Genomic DNA, 16,047 nt, shown 5'->3' with positions numbered 1-16,047 from the left:
GCCCAGACAGCGTGTCACCTTCCTGTCTGAAGGTCTGTGCTGATCAGCTGGTCCCCATCTTCACCCAGATCTTCAATAGATCCTTGGAGCTGTGTGAAGTCCCCTCATGCTTCAAACGCTCCACAATAATCCCGGTTCCCAAGAAAACCACCATCACAGGACTGAATGACTACAGGCCTGTAGCCCTCACATCTGTAGTCATGAAGTCCTTTGAGAGACTGGTGTTGTCACACCTGAAGGGCATCACAGACCCCCTGGTGGACCCCCTGCATTTCGCCTACCGGGCAAACAGGTGATGCAATCAATATGGGACTGCACTACATCCTGCAACACCTTGAATCTGCAGGGACATACGCCAGGATCCTGTTCGTGGACTTCAGTTCAGCGTTCAACACCATCGTTCCAGGTATCCTTCACACCAAGCTCACCCAGCTCACTGTGCCCTCCTCCACCTGTCAGTGGATTATAAACTTCCTGACTGACAGGAAGCAGCAGGTGAGGCTGGGGAGCATCACATCCAGCACCTGAACTATCAGCACTGGCGCCCCCCCAGGGGTGTGTGTTCTCCCCACTGCTCTTCTCCCTTTACACCAACGACTGCACCTCAAGAGACCCGTCTGTTAAACTCCTGAAATTTGCAAACGACACAACGGTCATCGGCCTCATCCGAGACGGTGCATACAGACGGGAGGTTGAACAGCTGGTCTGTGGGTGCGGTCAGAACAATCTGGAGCTGAACACGCTCAAAACTGTGGAGATGATAGTGGACTTTAGGAGGAGCTCCCCCACCCTGCCGCCTATCACCATCACCAACAACATTGTGACTGCTGTTGAAACCTTCAGGTTTCTGGGTTCCACAATCTCCCGGGACCTGAAGTGGGAGACCAACACAATCACCATCATCAAAAAGGCCCAGCAGAGGTTGTACTTTCTGCGCCAGCTCAGGAAGCTCAACCTGTCTAAGGAGCTGTTGACACAATTCTACTCTGCCATCATTCAGTCTGTTCTCTGCTCTTCCATCACTGTTTGGTTTGGATCGGTCACCAAACAGGACAAGAACAGACTGCAACAGACAATAAGGTCTGCAGAGAAAATTATTGGTGTCAGCCTGCCCTCCATCCAAGACCTGTAGCTGTCCAGAGTCAGGAAACGGGCAGGTAACATCTCTGCAGACCCATCACACCCTGGTTACAAATTGTTTAAACTTCTCCCCTCTGGGAGACACTACAGAACACTGTACACAAAAACAACCAGACACAAGAACAGTTTTTTCCCTCAGGCTGTCTCTGCGATGAACAGCTAAAACTGGACTCAAATATCAGTAACATCAACTGTGAAATATCTGCACACTCATACCATTATTCTGTGCACACTGTATATTTATATTTACTAATTCATCCTTCCACTATGCTGTCTATATATTTACCCTTCTACATGTACATAGCTTTTTGTTTTTGTCTACGCTTTTTATCTGTTTGTACTAAGAGAGCTAAGTGAAACCGGAGTCAAATTCCTCATGTGTGTTCACATACCTGGCAAATAAAGTTTATTATTATTATTATTATTATTATTATTATTATTATTATTATCAGTACTGTCTATATTCTTGTCTTGGTTACTGTTAGGACTGGGGACTGTCTTGGCCTCTAGAGGCCGCTGTTATGTTTTTCTTGTCATGTTCGTTTTGGCCTCTAGAGGCCGCCACTACTTCTGTGTTCTGTGTTTGTTTTGACTACCATGTGCCTTTTGTTTTTCTTGTGCCTTGTGCCCCGCCTAGTCCTCATTATCGTCACCTGTGTTCAATTTATTTTGTGTATTTATACTCCCTCTGTTTGGTCCCTAGTCATGGAGTCTTTATGCTATGCTGTCTAGTACTAGTGGCTTCTGTCCCATGTACCTTGCCTGTGCCCTTGTGTTTTTGATATTTTTGGCTTTCTTTGTACTTTTTGGGTCTTCTGAGCGTTCTGCATTTTTGCCTTTCCTTTTTTTTTTGGACTTTGAACTGTTGGATATTTTACTTTTCCCTTTATCTTCTGAGCGTTGGATTTTACTTATTTTTTACTTTGGATTTTTAGATTTTTTGCATTTTGTAAATAAACTGCTTTTTTCTATTCTACTTTCGCCTCATGCCTCTGCACTTGAGTCATTCCCCTGGTGGCCTAGTTGGGGTTTGCTAGATCACTACACCAGCGACCTGGGTTCGAGTCCCAGCAAAACCCTAACAGTTACCTTACCCTGTAAGCACAGTAGCATGTGACAGATGATGATTCATTTTCAACACAGGGCCTTTATAGCTGCAAGCAACAAAGCAGAAAAGCATCAAATGATATTTGAATTGCAAATTAGGTATGACATGGTAAAGCAATAAATCCAAATTATTGTTCCTCTCCCTAATCCTGTGGCATGTGTGGCCCAATGTTTCCTCAAACCCAACCCAACCCCCAGCATGTACTTCCAATTAATAGTCCCACAGGCAAAAATGGAAGAAAAACTTATACTCATAATTTGGATAATTTCTTAAATGTGTATTGAGATATTATGGTTTGGCTTGGCTTGAAGGTTTTCAAGTTAATTATTCAAAAGTTGTAGGTCCAACATTCATACATGTCTATTATTATACTATAAGTCTTTGTACATATCTGTAAATGTAATGAGTCCCGGTGCACATAGGGAATGTACTCTATAATCTGTACATCATGTCTGTGCTCTTTTTAACTTCTTCCATTGCTGCTTTAGAAAGGCACATCCACTCAGAAATTCCAGATTTAAACTGTTTAACATGTGAAATATTTATCTCCTTCAGATAAAGACATTGCAACTAAGGTGTGTAAAGAACTTAACTGTGGGGAACATAAGAAGATACTCACGTCCAGCACCTTCAATTCAGATGGAATTTTAAAAAACATGCCCTTAAACTGTATTGGCAATGAAGACTTCTTATGGCAGTGCGTGGACTGGGAATCTGCTATGTCGAAGACATGCCAAGAAGAAAAAACTATCATCTGTGCAAGTAAGATTGTTGCTTGACATTACCTAAACGATACTCCAAAGTCCATCTAGTTGCTCTTTTTCTCCTTGAGGAATCCTTAGAAATTTTTTATAAGTAAAATCTCCAAAGAAACCCATTATTAACCATCCTTGAAAAAAAACCAATAACAACTAGAGGAACCATTATTTCTTAAATAATGGTTAAAACAAGCAATCAGCAACATCTACTGTATTTTTCCTTCTTGCCACACATGTACAATTGATTCACTTGAGGATTGAGGACCTTTGTCAAAGTCTAAACTACATTTGTGTGTATTCTATAGGAACTGGCTTGAAATCTTAGACTATGTCCTGGCTAAATTCTTTTTTTTTTTGACACAGATTCTCCAGAATTTTATCATTTCACCCAATGTGAGTAAAGTGTATAGCTGTTGATGTAACTCTAATCAGAGTATTATTTAACAGATCATAGACCTGAACGTCTGCAAGGTGGTGTTGATGTCTGTCAAGGAACTTTGGAGGAATCCAGCACTGAAGGACAATGGGCTAATGTAGCATGTCAAGAGAGTGATTATAACATGTTTAATAACGTGTGTGTTAAGCTCGGGTGTGGCACATTTGTCAGTGTGAAACCATGCAATGAAAGCAAGAACACCTGGCTTAAATGCTCAAGTAAGCAGATTTATATGTGGCAAATTGAATACATTGTGATAATCAAGCTAACAATGATTGAAAGCTAGTTTAAGGTCAGTAATGCTAAGTGAAAGTCAATCAGTGCATCCCAAATAATTTGACATCAGTGCATCATGAATCATTTTTCAATTGTTTACAAGCTGAATCTATTAGGCTTATATCCATTTTTCTAAAGCACATAACCAACAACTTGATCAAAATCATGACATTCGTTCCATTAGTAAAGCTCAACAAGCTAACAAACTAGCAACTAAAACATATTATTTTGGCAGACTAACCATTTGACAGATGTGTTTGTTAAACTGGCTAGTGAATTAGTTCATAATGCTAAGGGCCCAGTCCCACAACACTGATAACTATAACTATACCTATAGCTACAACTATGACAATACCTTTGCCTGAATTTAGTTCCAGCGTGGAGCAGTCACACCACAACTATAATCCCGACTATAATATCGGTTGGTCCTGACACTCAGGTAAATAAATGCATGCAACTTAGGAATAGTCATGGAAGTTTTTTCCAAGGAGTAGTACATTATTCCGGGTCATACTGTACAGTTTGGACTTCAAAACAACCCATGCACATACTCCAGTGGTTGATATAATACGGATAGGTCACGGACTACGGAAATATAATAAAAAAGGAGACAAAATACGGTGTGGTTATGGATTTTAATACGGATGCATCAGGGATGCTAATAATTTACAGATTGGTCACGGATGTTTCAGTATATTACAGATTGGTTACCGATTTCATACAGATGATGCATCACGGAGAAAAAAAATTAAGAAGTCTAAAACAATTAAATGTTTGCCGAAGTTCATAATTAAAATATCTTACCTGCATTTATATGTTTACTTTTTTAATTTATGATTGATATTTCATGGAAAAATCACATATCTGTGAATAAAAGATCCATGCTTTGTATTACATATTTTTATTTTCCATGAATCCTTATTCCGTGACTTCATTATGCAACAAGGATGTACAAAAATGCCTGGGAAAAATAGCACATGTTCAGACAATGTCACATGTAAACAATTACCTGACTGGTCAGATGTTTTATCAGATCAGGTCCAGGCCTGGAAAAATCACTCCAGAAGCAATCTCACCGATACGGATAATATAGACCCTTTTCAGTCACGTGACCTTCGTAAACGCGACCGCCATTTTGGACATGTAGTGGACTTTGGCTCAAATCGGTTTGAATGCGAGGAAGGCGACAAACATAAAAGAAAATGGAGCGAGATGCAGAAAACTGTATTTACTAGTTTACTGTAATTATGATCTGGCAGCTATTTACACCGGATCCAGTGTAAATAGCTGCCGGAGCAAATGTCCGAGGTTCCGGAGCGCGCGCGCTGGCTCCGGCCGGGCCGCGAGCGAGCGCGCTGGCTCCGGCCGGCCGCGAGCGAGCGCGCTCCGGAACCTCGGACGTTGGCTCCGGCAGCTATTTACACTGGATCCGGTGTAAATAGCTGCCAGATCATAATTACAGTAAACTAGAATGGAATGTTAACAGCAATGTAATGCCTTTTCTGGCTAATTTTATTCGTCTTACCTCCAACAAAGTGGTCACTACACAAGTGTTGGTATGCCGCTATCCATCTTCTCCGTTGGTCAGCATCTACCGGGATCCGATAAAATGATAACCCTTGCCTTGTTTGTTGATGGTTACTACATCCAGGTGCACAACAACATAGTGGCATGATGGAAGTCTTGCTGAAAATAAACACTTTCTTTGCTGCCGTTCCTCAATGTTGGCTGTGGTAAACTACTGGTAGTATATGTCCAAAATGGCGGCCGCGTTTGTCGTGACGTCACGTGAAAAGGGTCCATAGGTATCGTTAGCAGTCTGATGTGACCACCAACCACACAAACTGCGGGGACCGATTTATTTATAATTATCGTTATAGTTGTAGTTATATTTATAGCTATAGTTATCGGTATTGTGGGGCCAGGCCTTAACTGAAGGCTTTCCAGTCTGTAATATTAAAATGAAATTGACAATTGTAATAAACATTCATTCTTTGTTAGCCACATTTTCATTGTTTTGCTATATACATCATATGTCTTCTTTGTTTTTTGTTTTGTTAGAACATTAACAAATTAACAAAGTATAATTAATTTTAAAAATAATAAATAAACCCATGTAAGTGATTTGCAGACCATTCATTTGAAGCTAAGTGTCTCTTGACTACACCATGCCTTTCAGCTCGTGTCAAGGTAGAGCTAAGACAAAGTGGGCAAAGGACAACAAATTGTTACGGGGACATCTATGTAAGCACGAATGACTCTTCCAAAGCTGTGTGCGTCAATGATGCCACTTCTTATCAGAAGATTGGTGAGGTGGTGTGCCGAGAGTTGGACTGTGGGACCCCACTCAGTGTTTCGCAGAGCTCCTTACTGCAGCATGGACAATTTAGTCATGCTGAATGTTATGGACAGGAGAAATCTGTGTGGGAATGCATCTACAAACATGACACCATTGGCAAGTGTCAAACCATCAATGTTATATGCTCAGGTAACTGCAGTGCAATAATAAAGACATGCAATGTTCACAAACCTCAACTGATCAAACTGCTGAAATGCTGTATATTTCTTTACAAAAGTTGGAATAGTGATGGTAAATAAAAATAGGATAGATTTCAAATATGGCAACTCAATAATGTCTTCCTAGACTTTCCAAAATTCTCTTATCCTCTCTAGTCCAGCTCCAGGCCCTGAGAGCCAACTTCTTTCTCAACAGCCTCTGTCTTAATTTGATCTGCCAATCTCTCCAAAGTCTCTCCACCAGTCTCCTCCACCCCAGCCTGTCCTTTGTTCTTTCCTCCAGTATTCTCTCAATGCCTTGTGGTTTCTCTTCCGGTGTTCACCCTCTCACCCTTTCCAGTCTTTCCTTCAGTCTCTCCCCAGTCTCTCCTTCAGCCTTTTTTCCAGTGTCACCTTCAGCCCCAATCTCTCTTTCCATCTCTAGTTCAGCTGCCCCCAGTCTCTCCTTCAGTCTCTCCCTTGTCTCTCCTTCAGTCTTGTCTTGGCAGTCTTTCATTCAGTCTCTCCCTCAGTCTTTTCTTGACAGTCTCTTCTTCAGTCTTACCTCCAGTTTCTTTGCCTTGTCTTTCCTTTAGTCTCATCCAGTTTACCTTTAATTTACTGCCAATCTATCCCCATTCTCTCTTCCAGTGTCGTCCTGTTTTTTTTTTATTTCGGTGTCCTCCTAATCCCTGCCCAGTCTCTCCATTAGTGCCTCTACTGATTTCTAGATAATTTCACCCAATCTTTCTCTTCACTCTCTTCTTTAATTGTTCCTTCAGTCTTTCTCCAGTCTCTCCATCAGCCTTTCCTCCCCAGGCTCTCATTTAGTCTTTCCTTCAGTTTCTTCCAGGTTTCCCTAATTTTCACCAGTCCCTCTCAGAGATTTTAGTGTCCTATAGTCCCAACCCTATCATTAGCTTTGGGTTGAACATTGGGGGGACTTGAAGTCTCTACCCATTTAGTGGGAACATGTCCCACTGGAGATTTTTTTTCTCCAAAAATTGTTCTTGTTTCTCAGTAATCATTAAGGACTTCTTGAATTGAAATTAACTGAGTTGAATTGAATACTTGAATTGTGATTCCTCTTCACTGACAGGCTCTCTGGTTATGCGTCTGAGCAATGGTCTGGATAAGTGTGCAGGCCAACTGGAGGTGAAGTTACTGGATTCCTGGTGGAGCATGAGCTCTGATGGCTGGTCAAAGAAAAATTCAGGCATGGTGTGTCAACATCTTGAATGCGGAGCTCTGGAGGAGAATAGTCAACATCGCTTTGTGAAGAGCAACTCACGTCTACTGGACTGGAAGTTGGCATGCAAGAGCTCTCATATCTCAAACTGCAGCTTGGAAAGAAAGAAATATAATAAAAATGATGCAGTAGTCAACATCATCTGCAACAGTATGGGATTTAGAATATTGGATTTTATTTTTGTTTATATTTGGAATGTAGTGCATGGTAGCACAGCAGGTAGTGTTGATGTCTCACATCTCCAGGGTCCCTGGCTTGATCCTGAGTTTGGGTTACTGTATTTATGGAGTTTTGTGTGTTCTCCCATGCCCAAGTGGGTTTTATTTGTTTTTTTTCCTACCTACACAGCAAATTCCTCAGTGTTGAATTAACACTTTCAGAGTTAATTTGTGTCCAATTGGACATATATAAACACAGTAGGGTGTTAAATCAACACTCTGGTTGTTAATTCAACACTGGGGATTTTGCTGTGTACCAATGTAGAAAGGATTTGCTACAATAAAATTGCCCTGAAGTGTGGTTGAGTGTGTTAATATGTGTGCCTTATGATGGACTGGCTTTCAATCCAGGGTGTATTCCTTCCCCAAGACCAGTGGATAGACTCCAGATATACTGTGACCCAAACCAGAATAAAGCAGTTACTGAAGCCAAAGAAATGAAATGAATATAGTAGCTTAACATGTCTCAAAATATGCCATTAACTCCTTCAATGCCCTTGGACGAGTCACATACATCATGAAATCTTTTACCCCTGTGCCTTATGACGGAAGAATGTTTTAGGCATTGACTGTAATTCATATCTGCCACTGTGAAGTAAAAGTAATGTGCCATGTCAGGTGGAGGTGTTTATGGAGAGTAGCGTACGTCATAAGGCACAGCGGTAAAAGATTTCATGACGTACGTGAATCGTCCAAGAGCACCGAAGGGGTTAACTTTTAAATTATTGTAAGTTCAATTCAAACTCAAGTCATATGAAATTATATGAAGTTAATACCATCTTGAATTTGTATTTTTCATCACAAGTTGACACAGCAGCATTTGTAATTAGAAACCTTTTACATTACAGATTTTATAGTGCTTTGATTTGAGTCCCCTTTTTCCGAACAGAGCATGAGCTCTGGTTTCTGCAGGGCGACTCACCATGTGAAGGGAGAGTAAAGAGTGAAACTGGTGGATACTTGCAAAACATCACCAATGAAAAGGCTAATGAAGTGTGTGCACGAAATCTTTGCGGAACCACAGAAAGTTACACCAGCAACATGGACTCCTCTGTCTGCCCTGAAAATGCAACCTCACCATTCAACTGCTCCATAAAGAATACAACCACATTAACAGAACCCCAGTTTGCCTATGTGAAATGCTCAGGTAATTACAGTCAGCTGTGGTAAAATTACTGATAGTATATGAAAATCATTCTCAGAATTTCTCTAAACAAAACCAAAACTTTAAGTAATACTAGGTAATATAGGAATAAATCCAGAAGGAATAATTGAGAGCTGCTTTATTTGTCACTTTATTGATATTGCTTCATGGAAGAAATTCAGATTATTTTCTCAAATACCACAGTTTGGGTCTGTGAAGGTTCTCAGTCATCCAGGTCATTGTAAATTGTAGGTGCAAAAGAAGGCAACCGGACTTGCTTGAAATCCTTGAAGATGTTTCACCTCTCATCCGAAAGGCTTCTTCAGTTCTGTCTGACTAGTGGGGAGTTCCAGGTATTTATCCTCTAGTGGGCCAAAAGTAACCCTATGGAGAATCGCTCAGGTCACATGGGTCATTGACCCTCTCAGTCATCCTGTAGGTGTTAGGGTCACTGGGTGTGAATGGTGTTAGCAGCCTCGAGGGTTGTTAGGGTGATCTGTGGGTCATTGGCTCTCTCTGCCATCATGTGAGTCATTGAAGTCAGCTGAGTCTTGGTGTGGATGTGTATTCAGTTTTCTGGGGAGTGTTCCAAGGACTGCATTGTAGGTGGCTGATAACTGGTGTCTCAGACCACCTCCTCTGTTCAGTGATGGTCATTCCAGGTTGACAAAGATGGCTTCTTTTACTCCTCTTTCAAACCACTGGTCTTTGCTGGCTAAAATGTGTACATTGCAGTCCTGAAATGAGTGCCCTTTGTTATTGAGATGAAGATAGACTGCAGAGTCCTGGCGTGAGGAATTAGCTCTCCTGTGTTGAGCCATGTGCTTGTGAAGTGGTTGTTTTGTTTCCCCAATGTACAGATCTGTGAATGCTCACTGCACTGAATTGTGTACACTTTGTTGTCCTGTTTGTGTCTGGGTATTCTATCCTTAGGGTGGACCAATTTTTGCCTCAGAGTGTTACTGGGTCTGAAGTGTACAGGGATGTTGTGCTTGCAGAAGATCCTCCTGAGTTTCTCAGATAGTCCAGAAATGTAATGAATGACAATGTTCTTGCATTTGTTGCTGTTTTCTTCCCTGTCGGTTATGTTTCTTTTTCTGGTCTTGGCAAAAGCCTAGTTGGGATACCTGCACTTCTGAAGTGACTGAGAGGGTCAACGACCCATGTGACCTCAATGACTCTCCTTAGGGTTGCTTTTGGTCCACTAGAGGATAAATACCTGGAACTCCCCACTAGTCAGACAGAACTGAAGAAGTCTTTCGGATGAGAGGTGAAATGTCTTCAAGACTTTCAAGCAAGTCCAGTTGCCTTCTTTAGCACCTGCGGACTACAATTTGGGATAAACCAACATCCATTAAATGTCTGAATCCACAATTTGCTGGTACGTGACAGAAGCATTGCATTTACCCTTGAAACTGTACTCTCTGAAATGCTTTCATGCTTTCAGATGAAATAAAATACCTTCTTTTTAATTAAATATACACACAGACTTATTTCCTTCTTCCCTCTTAGGCTCCATGAGGTTACAGTTGAAGAACAAGTGCCATGGGAAGGTGCAGGTGTGTTCAAATGAAAACTGTATGGATCTATGTAAGGATACCTGGATGGAAAAGCAGTCAGGAATGCTGTGTAAAAGTCTGGGCTGTGGAATGGCGATCAGACAGGAGTACAATGGGATGCAAGAGTCGGGAGTGAATTTGGCCAGTGTACACTGTTCTCAAACAGCTGAGAACTTTAGCCAGTGCAACTTCTTCAAACTTAATAACACTTCCTTTTGCCAAAATCCAGCCTACGTTTTCTGCACAGGTAGTGATTCTGTTCTCTCTAAAGAAAAAAAGAACAATAATAATAATAATAATAATTATTATTATTATTATTATTATTATTATTATTATATTTTAAATGCAGATGAAAGGGCTTTACATAATAAGCATGCCAAATTTTAATAAAAAAAGATAGATTGGGATACAAATGGGTACAACTATGATAAATCAAAAGATCTAATGGATAGTGTGAGAAGAATTAGTGTGAGGTACAAAGTGTAAAGCTAAAATAAAAGTATACCAAAAGATGTGTAATTACTTTTCATCGTTTTTTTCCCTTGGGATGTTCATAAAGGCAACAATTGATCTGAAAACTTTATTTAGGACAGATCTTATCCATCTGTCTGTCAGAGATTCTCATTAGTTCGATACCTCAAGAGCAAGTGGTCAAATATTGGTAGGATTTATAAGGATGAGCATAAAAGTCAGCAGGAGAACTGATTAGATACTGGAATAAATCAGCAAAGTCAAATAAAAATAGTATTTATTATTATTATTATTATTGTTGTTGTTGTTGTTGTTAATAATAATAATAATAATAATAATAATAATAATAATAATAATAATCCTTTTTGTCTGAATTATATTTAAAGGGGATTTGAGACATAGAAATTAGTAAAATGATTGACTAAACTTGTTGTTGGCAGATACATCCCTGTTGACATTGTTAGCATTGACTTCTGTTGGTTTTATAGTAGGGGAACTATGTATCATATAATAAATAATTACACTGCATTTACAAGTCATAAGTCATACTAAGTGTGTGATTGTAGGAAATTGCATGTGCTGACTGATCAAGAAATTCAGACGATTTCTCGATAATCACCTCGAGCGACTCGACAAAATGGCAGCCATTCGCTTTGTCACTGTAAGTGAGGAAGAATTACAAATTATGAAAGAAAATGCTGTTCCTAAAAGCACAGAAGATACGATGAAGTTTGGTCTAAAACTATTCAAACATAAGGTGGAATTGTGATTTATTTGATCTATTTCAGAATAAAGTATTCTCTGTGATTCGGCATCGATAAGTGGCACAAGTCTGCATTGTGCCTTTATTACATTTGCATTCTGCTTTTGAAGTTTGAAATAAATTATTTTTTAATACAGTTGTTTTTTAAATAATCATCTGTGTATTTATACTAAAACAATTATCTGCCTCAGGCTCAGTGAATATCGGTGAATAATAACCTTGGCTTTGTCTCAGTCATTATTCACTGATATTCATTTCGCCTTCGGCTAATAATTAGTACATAAAGTGAATCTCATGCCAATTTTGCAAGTGGGAAATAGAAGTACAGTACCAGTCAAATGTTTGGACATACCTTCTAATTCGATGTTTTTTCTTTATTTTTATGAATTAAAAGACACTTCATGTTTTAAAATAATGATGGATGTCGTTTCTCTGTACTTAGTTGAGTAGTTCTTTACATTATATGGATTGCTACAGTTGTGGAATAGGGCTATTTACTGTACTTTTATAATTTACTATTTACTGTTTGATCTCAGATGCATTAAGAAGGCAAGAAACACGTCCACTAATTAACTTTTGATGCGGCATACCTGTTAATTGAAAAGCATTCCAGGTGGCTACCTCATGAAGCTGGTTAAGATAATGCCAGTAGTGTGCAAAGGGCCATCAAGGTAAACGGCTACTTTGAAGAATCTAAAATATGAAACATATTTTGTTTTTTAATTTTTTTTTCCATATAATTCCATATATGTTCCGATAGTATGTCCCTGAGGTGGCTGGAATACTGAAGCGCAAACAGGCGGGTACTGATGTTCAAACACCATTCGTTTATTGTTACTTTTTGGTTTTTCAGCTTAACCATATGACTTTCGTCTCACACACACACACACACACACACACACACACACACACACACTCTGGTAGGGAGACATCACCTCTCTGCTCTGCCTCTCCTTATCACCACTCAGCCATCACTGAAACACACACACACACACACACACACACACACACACACACACACACTACATCAATTTTCAACTGGTGAGATCACTTTGCCACTCATCTTCCCTGGCCCTGCCCTCCATTCACAAACTGATGCTTGACCATGTTCCCACTGCCACAGTTCTATATGTTATTTCATAGTTTTGATGTCTTCAGTATTGTTCTACAATGTAGAAAATAGTCAAAATACAGAAAAATCTATGAATGAGTAGAGCTGTACAAACTTTTGACTGGTACTGCATATAGTAACTAATGTGACAAACTTTTGAGATCCATATTTCAACATGATATTATCAATAACTATTTACTTTCAGGTGAATGTCATTGTTGAACAATTATATAATATTGTGAGTATACTGTATAAATAATACTATAATGTTGTGAGATCTGTTCTTCATGGTTTCTTTAAAGAGTTATGTCATAACATTTTGGTACAGATGACGTTTGTGTTACTTTTCAGCAGGAGATATTTAAGTACATCTGGTCCCCACATGTTATAATGTACATTAAAAATGAATATAAAAATTAAGCAGTAATTTTTTGGATATTTACAGTATTGTAAAAGTAGAAGGACACTCGGTTCAGCCAAGCCACATATCATCAACATCAAAATCAAATCACTTGAACTTAGGATAATACTAAAGGTGTACACCAAATTTCATCAAAATCAATTCACTACTTTTTGATCTACACTGGGAAAAGACAAATAAATCCATGATGCACATATATATCTGGATTTGTATCAAAATCTAATAACTTGTTCTTTGGCCCATGGCCCACCTTCCCTCAAAATTTTATTAAAATCCTTTCACGACATTTTGAGTTATGTGGAGAACAAACAAACAGAGGTGAAAACATAACCTCATCCAAGACAATTGGTGGAGGTAATAATAAATCACCTGTTTGGTAATTGCCTGGTTGAAGATTCAAAAAATGTTTCTCTTTCTCTTCATAACATTTTCCACAGGGAGTGTGAAAGCTGAGCTGCACAACCCGAGAGATAAGTGTGCTGGAAACCTTCAGCTATTTTACTCTGGAAAATGGCAATCAGTGTGTACAGACATCAATCCGGAGACACAGAATGCCATCTGTACAAACTTGGGATGTGGAGAAGCCGTCAGTTTCAACAGGTCTATCAACATGTTTAACAGTGATGGACTCACAAGCATCACTTGTCAAGATGGTAACATTTCCAACTGTGATTTCTCGAACACTAAAGTACAAAGGTGCCAAGTTGGCCATCTCAATTGCACAGGTATTCACACATTTTACACATCCAACACTGTTTAATTTTACATCCTTATGTGTCAGTTGCTGGAGTAAATCATCTTGTTGAGAAATTTTAATTGATTTTCATGGCACACTATATTATATATACAACCCCGATTCCAAAAAAGTTGGGACAAAGTACAAATTGTAAATAAAAACGGAATGCAATAATTTACAAATCTCAAAAACTGATATTGTATTCACAATAGAACATAGACAACATATCAAATGTCGAAAGTGAGACATTTTGAAATTTCATGCCAAATATTGGCTCATTTGAAATTTCATGACAGCAACACATCTCAAAAAAGTTGGGACGGGGCAATAAGAGGCTGGAAAAGTTAAAGGTACAAAAAAGGAACAGCTGGAGGACCAAATTGCAACTCATTAGGTCAATTGGCAATAGGTCATTAACATGACTGGGTATAAAAAGAGCATCTTGGAGTGGCAGCGGCTCTCAGAAGTAAAGATGGGAAGAGGATCACCAATCCCCCTAATTCTGCACCGACAAATAGTGGAGCAATATCAGAAAGGAGTTCGACAGTGTAAAATTGCAAAGAGTTTGAACATATCATCATCTACAGTGCATAATATCATCAAAAGATTCAGAGAATCTGGAAGAATCTCTGTGTGTAAGGGTCAAGGCCGGAAAACCATACTGGGTGCCCGTGATCTTCGGGCCCTTAGACGGCACTGCATCACATACAGGCATGCTTCTGTATCGGAAATCACAAAATGGGCTCAGGAATATTTCCAGAGAACATTATCTGTGAACACAGTTCACCGTGCCATCCGCCGTTGCCAGCTAAAACTCTATAGTTCAAAGAAGAAGCCGTATCTAAACATGATCCAGAAGCGCAGACGTCTTCTCTGGGCCAAGGCTCATTTAAAATGGACTGTGGCAAAGTGGAAAACTGTTCTGTGGTCAGATGAATCAAAATTTGAAGTTCTTTATGGAAAATCAGGGATGCCGTGTCATTCGGACTAAAGAGGAGAAGGACGACCCAAGTTGTTATCAGCGCTCAGTTCAGAAGCCTGCATCTCTGATGGTATGGGATTGCATTAGTGCATGTGGCATGGGCAGCTTACACATCTGGAAAGACACCATCAATGCTGAAAGGTATATCCAGGTTCTAGAGCAACATATGCTCCCATCCAGACGACGTCTCTTTCAGGGAAGACCTTGCATTTTCCAACATGACAATGCCAAACCACATACTGCATCAATTACATCATCATGGCTGCGTAGAAGAAGGGTCCGGGTACTGAACTGGCCAGCCTGCAGTCCAGATCTTTCACCAACAGAAAACATTTGGCGCATCATAAAACGGAAGATACGACAAAAAAGACCTAAGACAGTTGAGCAACTAGAATCCTACATTAGACAAGAATGGGTTAACATTCCTATCTCTAAACTTGAGCAACTTGTCTCCTCAGTCCCCAGATGTTTACAGACTGTTGTAAAGAGAAAAGGGGATGTCTCAGAGTGGTAAACATGGCCTTGTCCCAACTTTTTTGAGATGTGTTGTTGTCATGAAATTTAAAATCACCTAATTTTTCTCTTTAAATGATACATTTTCTCAGTTTAAACATTTGATATGTCATCTATGTTCTATTCTGAATAAAATTGTTAGGGTTTTGCTGGGATTCGAACCTGGTTCGTTGGTGTGATGATCCAGCAAACCCCCACTAGGCCACCAGGGGGATGACTCAAATGCAGAGGCGTGAGGCGGAAGTAGAAAAAGAATCAAAAGGTTTATTTAAACTATATACACTATATACAGGGCAAAACAAAAGACAAAAAAAAAACAAAGAGTATAATCCAAAAGAAAAGCAAAGTGCAAAAATACAAAAGCTAAGAAGATCAAAAAACACAGTACAAAGGAAACTGGAGATAAACATAACAGCACAAAGACTCCGTGACAAGAGGACTGAACTCAGGGGTATAAATAGACAAACTAATTAAGGACACAGGTGAAGATAATTAGGCAATTAACACAAACACAAAACACAGGAACAGTGGCGGCCTCTAGAGGCCAAAATAAACACGACATGAAAAGGAAATAACAGCGGCCTCTAGAGGCCAAAACAGTCCTAGTCCTAACAGGACCCCCCCCTCTAGGAGCGTCTCCTGACGTTCCCAGGGCGATCCGGATGG

General features: G+C 39.7%; 1 protein-coding gene across 6 annotated transcripts in view; it reads left to right on the top strand.

Moving 5' to 3' along the window:
* Positions 1-16,047, top strand: part of LOC132893347 (scavenger receptor cysteine-rich type 1 protein M130-like) — a 108,357-nt gene that overhangs the window by 55,083 nt on the left and 37,227 nt on the right. For all 6 annotated transcript variants that reach the window (XM_060932386.1, XM_060932387.1, XM_060932385.1 and 3 more), the window contains 7 exons: positions 2,804-3,010; positions 3,454-3,660; positions 5,898-6,206; positions 7,314-7,613; positions 8,571-8,828; positions 10,338-10,631; positions 13,588-13,875. In XM_060932386.1, coding sequence (XP_060788369.1) covers positions 2,804-3,010; positions 3,454-3,660; positions 5,898-6,206; positions 7,314-7,613; positions 8,571-8,828; positions 10,338-10,631; positions 13,588-13,875 — 1,863 coding nt within the window. The remainder of the gene's footprint in view (positions 1-2,803; positions 3,011-3,453; positions 3,661-5,897; positions 6,207-7,313; positions 7,614-8,570; positions 8,829-10,337; positions 10,632-13,587; positions 13,876-16,047) is intronic.

Source organism: Neoarius graeffei, chromosome 10 (genome assembly GCF_027579695.1).
Source record: "Neoarius graeffei isolate fNeoGra1 chromosome 10, fNeoGra1.pri, whole genome shotgun sequence".
In the NCBI taxonomy this organism is placed as follows: Eukaryota; Metazoa; Chordata; class Actinopteri; order Siluriformes; family Ariidae; genus Neoarius; species Neoarius graeffei.
This window is presented reverse-complemented; position numbering and strand designations above follow the sequence as displayed.